This window comes from Mustela nivalis, assembly GCF_964662115.1.
Source record: "Mustela nivalis genome assembly, chromosome: 15".
In the NCBI taxonomy this organism is placed as follows: Eukaryota; Metazoa; Chordata; class Mammalia; order Carnivora; family Mustelidae; genus Mustela; species Mustela nivalis.
The window spans coordinates 17,721,327-17,732,826 of NC_139034.1; the positions used below are offsets into that span (position 1 = coordinate 17,721,327).

The following is an 11,500-nucleotide window of genomic DNA, read 5'->3' on the forward strand; positions in this document are numbered from 1 at the left end:
CAGCTGGAGATGCCCGGCTCGCTCAGGGCTTGCTCAGGGCAGAACACCGCCTGCTTCTTTTTTCCGTTATCTCCCCTTCCCCAGAGAGCATCAACAGTCAGTGAGACAATCCTTTCATTTGACTATAGGTCACGTACTATGTGACCAGATATAATGTGCTTTTCTTCTTACGTATCTACAAGACTCATGGTCAATGTGTAATCTACTCTGGCTTCTTTGTTGGTTACTCACTTTCTAATAAATATGAGACTGTGAAGTTGTTTGGGGTGACAGTCTTTTCAACTGTTGCCCCCTGCTCCCATTCTCTTGCAGCTGACTTGTTTGTGCCTCATTCTTCTTCCCTGCGCCGTCAGAAGGCGGCAAAGCACAATAAAAGAAGTCAAAATTAATATTTTGTTTTCCCAGTGCATAAAAGTTATTACTAAAAAGTATACACCTTAATTCAAAAATATTTTATTGCTAAGAAATGCTAACTATCATCTGAGCTTTCAATGAGTTGTAATCTTTTTGCTGGTGGAGGGTCTTGCCTCCGTGTTGATGAAGGCTGACTGATCAGGGTGGTGATTGCTGGAGGCTGGGGTGGTTGTGGTAATTCCCTAAAATAGTAGAATAGTAGGAGAATGAAGTTTACCCCATCCACTGACTCTTCCTTTCCTAAACAATTTCTCTGTAACATGTAATACTGTTTGAAAGCATTTTACTCAGAGAATTTCTTTGAAAATCAGAGTTTATCTTCTCAAACCCTGCCACTGCTTTAACAACTAAGTTTATGGAATATTCTTAATCTTTTGTTGTCATTTCAACAGTCTTTACAGCATCTTCACTAGTGGACTTCATCTCAAGAAACCACTTTCTTTGCTATCCATTATCAACTCTTCACCTGTCCGAGTCTGATCATGAGATTACAGTAATGCAGTCCCACCTTCAGGCTCCCCTTCTAATTTTAGTTTCCTTGCTGTTTCCACCACATCTGCAGTTGTCTCCTCCACTGAAGTCTTGAACCCTTCAAAGTCATCCATGAGGCTGGCATCAATCTCTAAACTCCTCTTCATATTAGTATTTTGCCCTCATCCTATGAATCCATGAATATTCTTAAGGGAGTCTAGAATGGTGAATCCTTTCCAGAAAGTTTTCAATTTACTTTGCCCAGATACATCAAAGAATCACTATGTATTTATAGCCTTACAAAGTGCTTTTTTTTTAAAGATTTTATTGATTTGACAGACATAGATCACAAGTAGGCAGAGAGGCAGACAGAGCGAGCAAGCTCCCTGCCGAGCAGAGAGCCAGATGTGGGGCTCGATCCCAGGATCCTGGGATCATGACCTGAGCCGAAGGCAGAGGCTTTAACCCACTGAGCTACCCAGGTGCCCCACAAAGTATATTTTTTAGTAGTAAGACCTGAAATTCAAAATTACTCCTTGAAACATGGGCTAAAGAATGAATGTTGTGGTAGCAGGCATGAAAACATTAATCTTGTTCTACATCCCCACCAGAGCTTTTGGGTGATCAGGTGCATTGTCAGTGAGCAGTAATATTTTGAAAAGAATCTTTTTTCTAAGCCACAGGTCTCAACAGTGGGCTTCCAATATTCAGTGCACCATGCTGTAAATAAATATCTGTCATTTGGGCCTTTTTGTCCCATTTATAGAATACAGGCAGAGTACATTTAGCATAATTCTTAAGAGCCCTAGGGTTTTCAGAATGGTAAATGAGCACAGGCTTCAACTTAGTCAACAGCTGCATCAGCCCCTGAGAAGAGTCAGCCTCTACTGACGCTAAAGCACTGACTTCTCCTCTCTAGCTATGAAAATCCTACAAAGTAACTTATTCCAGAAGGCCATTGTCCACATTGCAAATCTATCACTTAGTGTAGGTACTTTTGTTGATGATCTCAGCTTGATCTTCTATTTATTATTTCAGCTAGATCTTGCTGCAGTTTCTACATCAGCACTTGCTGCTTTTCCTTGTACTTCTATGTTATGGAAACAGCTTCTTCCCTTAAACCTCATGAACAAATTTCTGCCAGCTTCAAACTTTTCTTCAGTTGCTTCCTCACCTCTCAGTCTTCAGAGAACTGCAGAATTAGGACTCTGGGTTGGGCTTTGGTTTAAGGGAATGCTGTAGCTGATTTGATCTACAATCCAGACTATTACAACTTTCTCTATACTAGCAAGGCTGTTTTGCTTTCCTATCTTCTGTGTGTTCACTAGGAGTAGCACTTCTTATCTCCTTCAAGAACCTTTCCTTGCACTCACAACTGGGCTGCCTGCTTGGCTTAAGAAGCCCATCCTGAATTTGCCATGCCTTCCTCACTAAGTTTAATCACTTCCAGCCTGTGATTTAAAGTGAGAGATGTGCAAATCTCCCTTCCACTTGAACACTTTGAGGCCACTGCAGGGTTATTTATTGGTCTAATTTCAATACTGTTGTGTCTCAAGGAATAGGTAGGCCTGAAAACAAGGAGAGATGGTAGAATAAGAGGTTTGTGGGGCAATCAGAATATACCTAATGCTTATCAATTAAGTTTGCCACCTCATTATATGGGCGTAGTTTATGGCACCCCAGAATGACTACAAAAGTAACATGAAAGATGACTGATCATGGATCACCATAACAAATATAATAATAAAATTGTTTGAAATATTGTGAGAATAACCAAGTGACATAAGGACACTAAGTGAGCAAATGTTATTGGAAGAAAGGAGCCGAAAACTTGCTCGACACAGGGATACCACAAACCTTCAATCTGTAAAATGTTCAGTATCTATGAAGTGCAATTAAAAAAGTTATGCCCATATATTTTATAATAAAAATAAAATTGCAAAAAAATAAGAAAAGATTTAAACATGCAATTCCATTTACAGAAGTATAGTTCCAATTATTTCAAGCAAAGCAAATGAAATTAAATGGTTGTTTGCGAGGCTAGAGCTGGATTTCTTCCTTAAGCCGACATAATTTTTCAAAAATATGCCACCTAACATATTTGGCACCATATTTTGTTTACACAGATAACCTAGAATATAAAACTGCTACAACATGAGGCACCTTGATGGGTCAGCCAGTTAAGCATTTGACTCTTGATCTCAGCTCAGGCTTGATCTTAGGGTTGTGAGTTCAAGCCATGCACTGGAAAAAAAAAAATGCTACAGTATTAGCATTCCAGACCAAAGTTCAATCACCTAAAATGATTCTGATCATAATCAACCTTATGATACCTAATTATATCTAACAGTACCAGAACACTGACAACATCTTCTTAGATACCTTGTTTCATTTTTTCCATTCTATTACTTTATTAGCCATGATTTTTCAGATGATAGTAATATACTACAAGAGTAGAGCTTTTGCATCCAAGGAATGTTTTAACCTCAAAAAAGGTAGGGATGGAGGAGGCATGGAGCAAGAGGGGAGGCAGCCCATCAATTTACATCATCAAACCAAGTAAACATCAAACATGAATAAACCTCTATGAAGAGCACCTTAAATATTAAATACATATATATCATAATTACAGCAAATAATTTTAGCTTGGAGAGAGACTTTCTCCTTCCAGGCTGTTCATGCAGCTTTTTAAATTCCCTGAATTATCTCAAACTATAAAGCTTTATTTTGGAGACTTATATTAAAAAAATACTTACAATCAATTTGGATATCTGATGCCATACCAACCATCTGAATCAAAGATAAATTACTTAGGAGTATCAGTATTTTCAAAATCATGTAGTCAGATTCTATTGAAACTCTCAAAAATTAATTAAGGTATTAGGTTGAATTCTCCAAATATCAAAACTTTTAACTCTGAAAAATGAAATATCTAATAAAAAAATCAGATATGGGCCCACTCGATACCTGATTTGTATTTTTTCAGAATGTCTACCTTTTTGGAAACTTACTATATGACAAGCACTTTCTATATATATATATATATGACCCCATTTAATATTCATAGCAACCCTGCTAATTTGATATTTACAAATCCAGAAAAAAGAAAATGATTTCAGAAATCAGGCCACCAGAGTTATATAGCTGCGTGGGAGAGCCAAAACCAATGACTTAAATGATCCCTGCCACCCTTAAATAACTCTTCCCCTTGAGTGTGGTTAGGAGTAGTGACTACACAAAGAACTAAGTTTTGTTGACAACCTCAAGAGATCCACCCCAAAACAAACCTTCAGACCAGAGAGCATAGCCTTAGCCAACACCTTAATCACATCATTGTTAAAGACCTTAACCCAGAGGCAGCCAGATAATTGCACACAGACATCTGTCCTTCAGAAACTGTGAGATGATAAATGTTTGTTGCTTTAACCCAGTTTTTAATAAAGTAATTTGTTACACAGCCAGATAACTAATGGAGTCTGATCTTATAATTCTTCACTGAAGAAACAAGTGAATCCTGTTCCTTAACCCTGTTTTGAGAACCCTATTTCCCCAAATGGCCTATTATGACTTAATTTGCATGATTTATTTTTATTTTTTCATACTTTTACAATTTCTAGGAACTGTACATTTTTTTAATACATCCACGTATTAAAGAGAAGTGATTTTCCCAAAACAATCTGACAGGAACCAACACTTCATGAACCTTTATTTACCTCCTTATTTACTGAGTGGCCCTGCATACCCCAACCCAAAACCACCTTTACTGGGACAGTTCACTCTCTAAACATTCCTTTAATTAAGAACAGAGATTTCCATAAGGAAAGGTCAATCTTTCCTCTGGAGTTTAAAGTGAGATATTCTCCAAAAGCAGGAGGGGAAAAATAATCTCTTTCCATCTCTCTTTAAACTGTAATTTCTTACAGTTGCTGTAACAAATTACCACAAATTTGGTGGCTTAAAACAACATGCATTTAGGAGCGCTTGGGTGGACCAGCGGGTTAAGGCCTCTACCTTCAGCTCAGGTCATGATCTCAGGGTCCAGGCATGGAGCCCCACATTAGGCCTCTGCTCAGGGGGGAGCCTGCTTCCCACCCCCGCCCCCCGCCTGCCTCTCTGCCTACTTGTGATCTCCGTCTGTCAAATAAATAAATAAGATCTTAAAAACAAACAAACAACATGCATTTATTGTATTATAGTTCTGAAGGTCAGAAGTCTGAAATCAGTTCCACTGCACTAAAATCAAGGTATGGGTAGGCTGGCATTCCTTCTGGAAGCTCCAAAGGAGAATCTGATTCCTTGCCAAATTTTCCAGCTTCTAAAAGCCACCTGTGTATCTGGGCTCATGGGCCCTTCTTCCATTTTCAGAACCAGCAGTGTAACATGTTCTATCTTCTCTCCTCTCCAAAAGTGCTTCTTGATCAACTCTCAACATTTTGCTAATATAATGAAATTAATGGCCTGTTTCTGAAAATACATTCATTTATTGATGAAATCAATACAGTAGAAGAAATGCATATTAACTAAAATATTTTAGGTTCACCCGTTCTCATATGAACAGGGTGTATGAATCTAGCAAAATCCATAGCCCAGACCCCCCAGGAATGACACCCCAGGCTTGATCCCTGTTTGGTCCTGTGACCAATCACAGACTCAGAGGATTCCGTTTATCTAACACCAATAACAAATGGAACAAAATTCCGCAGCTAGACATTGTTGAATTCTGCCTGAAATGAACCTTTTCATCAAAGTGCTGTCCGTTTGTCTTAAAGGACAAAGAGCTAGCACTTTCACATACCTACAAAGGTGTATGAAACTGTTTGCCTTGGTTTACTCATAAATATTTCAAGTCTGTAGTTGTATTAGAATTTAACCTAAAACTTATCTCATTAAAATCTGTAAGCAAATTTGTGGGTAAACAGTTAAGTAAAAACTTAGTAATGACAAGTACTATACGAGTTGAGAAGGATTATGAGTTGAGAAGGATTACGGAGGACTGAGATGATAAACCAAAACCTCAAAAAGCAGAGGCATTTGAGAGAACCTCTGAATAAGTAAAGTCCTGAGAACAATGAATGAACAAGTACTGTCTCCTGCAGGGGAGGATAGGTGCTAGTCCAACTGCAGAAGAACACGAAGACAAAGAGGGGGTAAGGACTAAACTAAGGAAGAAGAGGACTTCAATATTACCCCCAAAGAATTCGAACTTTATAACCTCCTGTGCTCATTACACCCAGCAATACTAAACAATGCTAACTTTTAATTTAGTGCCCCAAATCAGCCCAACTTTGATCTACCAAATCTTTACTCCTTTCTTTCTTCAAAGCTCATTTTGAAAGCTAACTCCTATATAAAACCATTCCCCACCACAGAATGTCTGGCTTTCTATCCAGTCTCAACCGACCAATCTTACTTCATTCAAAATGTGGTGACTTAAAGAGATATTCCTGCTTCTTTAAACAAGCTCCTGAAAGTTCGGAGACAGGTACAGGGCCATACATGTGATAGATATTAAAATGAAGGAGCAGGGTAGAAACACGCTATCAGATCTATCTCCAGTTTGACCTCCTACCAGTTCTTCTAACTTCTCCCAAGTCCTTTAACCTGAGCTTATTCTCTTATGCCACTGCTCCTTCTATGAAATGAAAATAACACAACCCATCTTATAGGATTTTTATATATGAAAGTACTCTGTAAACTGAAATCATGATACAAATGGTAGTAATAATGGTAGTTATTACTACCATTTGTATAGTAATATATTTATTACTATAGGTTCTGTATAGTATATACAGTATATAGCTATATACAGTATATAGCTATATACAGTATATAGCTTCTATATAGTAATATAGTTATTACTATAGCTTCTTAAATATCTGATTCCTCAAACATATGTACTATATATAATCACCTCTGTCATCTCCCACTACAATTAGGCCTCCTTGAAATTCTATTGCAATGCCACTACTTTATTCATCTTCAATTTCAACATACCTCAATGTTGTTCCAAATCTAATCTTTCTTTCTTACATTTTTCTAAATCCACGCATAGTCAGATGATCCTAGCTAGGAGATTTCCTTCACACAATTTCCAAATTTCAACTATTTCTTTTCTCTGATATTATATTCTAAATCTAGGAGACTGCCCATGTTTGTGCGACTTCACTCTTGATTTCCATCCCTTCTGAAGAGTTGCAATTTCACCTCTCTACAAAATCTTCATTAAAATAAGAATGGGACACCTGGGCAGCTTGGTTGGTTAATCAGCTGCCTTTTAACTCGGGTCACGATAAGCCTGTCCCCCATCCCACCTTGTCAGGCCCTCTGCTCAGCAGGGAATCTGCTTCTCCCTAACCATGCTTGTGCTTGGTCGGTAGTGTACTCTCTAACTAAACAAACAAAAAATATTTTGTAAGATTTTATTTGTCAGAAAGAGAGCGCGAGCACACACACAGGCACGGGGAGCAGCAGGCAGAGAGAATAGAAGGATCCCTGTTGAGCAAGGAGCCCAAAGTGGTACTCCCACAACTCTGGGATCATTACCCGAGCAGAAGGCAGATGCTTAACAAACCGAGCCACCCAGGTGTCCCAAATAAAAAAGAAAAAAATCTCTAAAAAAATAATAAGAATAAAAATGCAAAGACCTAAATTTAAATTCATTTACAGAGATCACAGCTTACAATCGAGCTTGAAATGTATCATAAATTTAATCTTTCTTTAATCTTACTGCTTTCTAGAGAAACCTGTTTAGACTGTAACGGTTCTCTGGACTTTTTTATTCTCACTGGAAGACATCAAACAATTTTCTTTTTCTCCTGATCTGGCATTAATCTTGAGCCATCTTACAAAAACTGCAAAGAATCTGTATCTTCTTTGTACTCTTTTACACATCTGCACAAATGAATTCAAGGGCATCAATATTCTTTTTTTAAAAGTGCAAACTACAACAGGAATTTTAAGCATTTTGTCATGCAATAAAACATAACCAGTTCAAACTCCATTTAATAACTCAGGTACTGCTCACTTCAGACTCCTTAAAGAAATAAAAAAAGCTTCCTCTGCCAATCAAAGGTATGAACACGCCACAGTGCTGAAAACAAACTGACACCCCTTTTCCGTGGTATATCTCACTTGTTTCTCTTAATTATTCCAGAAAAAGAAGTATTACTCTTTACAGTAACAGACAGCAAAACTTGTCCAAGGCCATAAAGTTTGAAATAACTGGGTCAAAAGCCCACATCTTCCAACCCTGAGTCAGCTCTTCTTGGACAGCTGACTTAAAAAGGGAAGGCCAGCACAGCCCTCAAATAGCATTTACTAACATCACTGTCATAATTATACCTAATGTATCTATTTTTAAAACCCTTAGCAGAATCTTTATATGCCAATTCTCCTTTAACTTCTCCCAAGTCTTTAACCTGAGCTTACTCTCTTAAGAAAATATCTTTTTAAATATTTACTGTCGGATATCATTCTCAAGTGTAACAAATTAAAGATTTTCTACTAGAAACATGAAAGCATTTGTCACTGATAACTACTATCATCTATGATTTTTAAGTAATGAACTACCAAGCATTCACTTGGTATCCTTTAAAGACTCACCGAGACAACGTTGTTTTCCCAGAACCAGGCAAACCTCTTAAAAGAATAAGTAACTTCTGCAATTTATTTAACTTTTCCTCTTGAAACTGCTGGTTCTTAAGCCTGTCTATTCCATTATGCTTGTCCATAGAAGGATCTTCCCAGCATCCTTCCCTGGTTTCACAGAAACCATTACTCACATATCCATCTTGCACAATGTAGCCATTAAAAAAGGAATGATCTCTACTGGTATTCTCACTATAGTCAATATAGTCATTGTTCTGATCAAAAGTCAAACAATCCCAGTTAATGTGACAACTATTTACATAATACCCATTTTGATGCTGAGACCCATCTGGAACATGGAAAATATTTGATGGTGGATTTGGTGAAGCACTGAATCTTTGCGGATTTAAATGATAGTTAAAACTGGGAGGAGGAGGACCTTGGGGTACTATAAAAGAATGCACTGATTGCCATTCAGGCCTGAAGGAAGTTAAGGAATCATCACAAAATGCAGGTATTACTTGTCCATTACAAGGATATTTGCCTGGCTCGTTCTCCCCATGCTGTCGGTAACTACAATGCGACTGAAAAACATTACTAATATCTCCTTCCTTTACTTCTTCAGATTTTAACAGCTCATTATTATGGTCCTGATAATACACAGTAAGTTTTTCTTCAGAGAGCTCAGGTTCTTCACAACTGTCTTCCAGATCATCTTTTTCATTTTCAAGCTCTTCAATTTCCTTGTAAAACTGGAATAATTCGTTGTCAAGCTTTGATTTTTTAGAGTTGAAGTTCTGTTTCTGTTCTCGTCCTCCTTTGCCATCTATACTACTGACTGCTTCTGAGTGATTTCTCCTTTCATTGTATTTCTTCTTCTCAGGGGGATTGTAAATGGGTCCTATAAATGCTTTACTTGTGCTATATATCTCATCATCTTTGGATACCAATGTAGGACTGGCATCCTGTAAAATATCAATGGATTTAATAACATCTGATCTATTATTGCCAGGCATCTCATCATGCACAGGTTTCACCGAGTTTATAATTTTGGTTTTGTCCTCCTGAAGATAACTGTGTTCGTTGACATCAACAATGGTCACAGGGACCCAATCATTCCCAGCTTTCTCTTGGATTCTGTGAAAATCAGCAGTACCATGATGAGAAAAAACATAAGCCTCTTCAGCTGACTTCAATTTTTTATAGCATGGTTCACCTGTTAGTTTTTCACGATGATCCAAGGATTTCGCTTCAATTTCACCATAAGGCATCTGAGGACCAAATAAATCATGTAATTAATAGCTAATACTTTAAAAATCTAAACAAAAGTTTTTCAGAAACAAGAAAACAGAAAAGACATTTAAATGGCAAATTTTCCCAAAATACAAAAATTATTATAACCACTTACTATTTAAGTATTATTATAATGATTCAAGGGTGGGACCTCACTTTAAAAAAAAAAAAAGATGTATCTCACATTTATTCCAAATGATGCATTTTTTAATAGTTGTTTTTTTTTTTTTTTTTTTTGTCAGAGAGACCACAAGCAGGGGGAGTGGAGTGGCAGGCAAAGGGAGAAGCAGGGTTCCTCTGAGCAAGGAGCCCATGCTGGACTCCACCCCAGGATCTGATCAAGACCTCCAACAAAGGCAGATGCTTAACCAACTGAGCCATCCACACATCCTTGAATGACTGACACATTTCTGAAACTTGAAATATTTAAGTAAGCTTGGGAAATTGAATCAATAATATATACTTTGACGATACAGATACACAACTGTATACTAATATGGAGAGTAAATCTGCCAGCCAAACTGACACTTATCCAAACTGGTTGTGAAAAATGTCTCCATAAACTCTTGTTTAAAACCACTATATCCTTCGAGTAAATGCACCCAGCTCCCAATCTCAGCATCTCCTTACCAATCAAACGTTAGATACTGAAATGCCAAACTTTACAGACCCTACTCCTGTGAATAGAGTAAAAGTGGTTTCCAAATGGGTGTACTGAGTTCATTTAAGAGGAAAAAAATAACTTCAGTTGCACGAAGAATGACTCAAATATGTCCTATTATGTTTAGAAATCTGAAACCTCCCCAAATCAACGCGTTCATCTTTTCCACATGCTTGGCCAATCTCAAAGACAAATTCTGCTTCCCTTGAAATTTCTTAGGGGCCCTCAAAAGTGCAATCCCAAATGCGGTTTTACTCAATACTACATTTTGCCCGCTCTCTGGAACTCCTCCAACAGGACAGAACAAGGAAAGGGCAAAAAAGACGAAGCCGACAATGATACAGGTAGGCCCACAGAAACTGGAGGGAGGGGAACACAACTGTAAAGAACACCGCCCTATCGGAAACGCCCCACCCCGCCTCCGACCACCTCTCGGTTCCTCATTTCCTCATTCGGAATACGATAAAAGTCTCAAGGAACCGCAAACGGCTGCATTAACAGAGCGTGGCCTATACACAGCCTTAGTTCCCTGGCCTCCTGACCTCCAAAGGTGGCCCGGGCAAAAGTGCGTCACCCAGCTCCTTTCTCCCAACGGAGACACGTTCAGGTTCTGTCTAGGAATTCAAGAGATATCCTAGACTCAAAGGTTCACTCCAGCCTTCCACGTTTACGGCTCATCAAAAGGGTCCAGCCAAGAACAGACGAGAAGCCGAAAAACGTCACCACCACTACCCCACCCTTAACTTAAAATGGGAGCTGTACTCACCTTACACTACATTCGCTTCTACCTCCCAATAAAATCGTGGTCTAGAAAGACACGAACATCTGAAAAGGTGAAAGCAACGCACAAACACCACCCCAAAGCACAGAGGAACTAAAAACCAAAACCCTCGGCATCTGGGAAACAGCACCGCCGTACGCAAGATGGCTGCCACCTCGCGGTTACCCCGGCAGGAATTACAGATTTGCGCTCGGCATTGTGGGAACTGAAGTCCCGCGTTCACGCTGGGCCTGGTAATCTCCGCGCTCGGAGACTGGGTCTCCCAGAATCCATTTCGTGAAAGACGCAGCAGG

At 38.6% G+C, this 11,500-nt stretch overlaps 1 protein-coding gene across 8 annotated transcripts in view; it reads right to left on the reverse strand.

Moving 5' to 3' along the window:
• LOC309848568 (NEDD4-binding protein 2-like 2) overlaps positions 1 to 11,385 on the reverse strand; it is a 75,528-nt gene extending 64,143 nt beyond the window's left edge. For 5 of the 8 annotated variants that reach the window (XR_014303128.1, XM_082700344.1, XM_082700341.1 and 2 more), the window contains exons 1-2: positions 11,193 to 11,385; positions 8,488 to 9,743 (exon numbers count right to left, since the gene is read on the reverse strand). Coding sequence is in view for 5 of the 8 variants with exons in the window: in XM_082700344.1 (XP_082556470.1) it covers positions 8,488 to 9,743 (1,256 nt within the window). In the remaining 3 variants the exon portion in view is untranslated. Of the gene's footprint in view, positions 1 to 8,487; positions 9,744 to 11,192 lie in introns of those variants that run through there. The other 3 variants (XM_082700345.1, XM_082700347.1, XM_082700346.1) reach the window with 3 other exon arrangements.
• Positions 11,386 to 11,500: the final 115 nt, after the last annotated feature.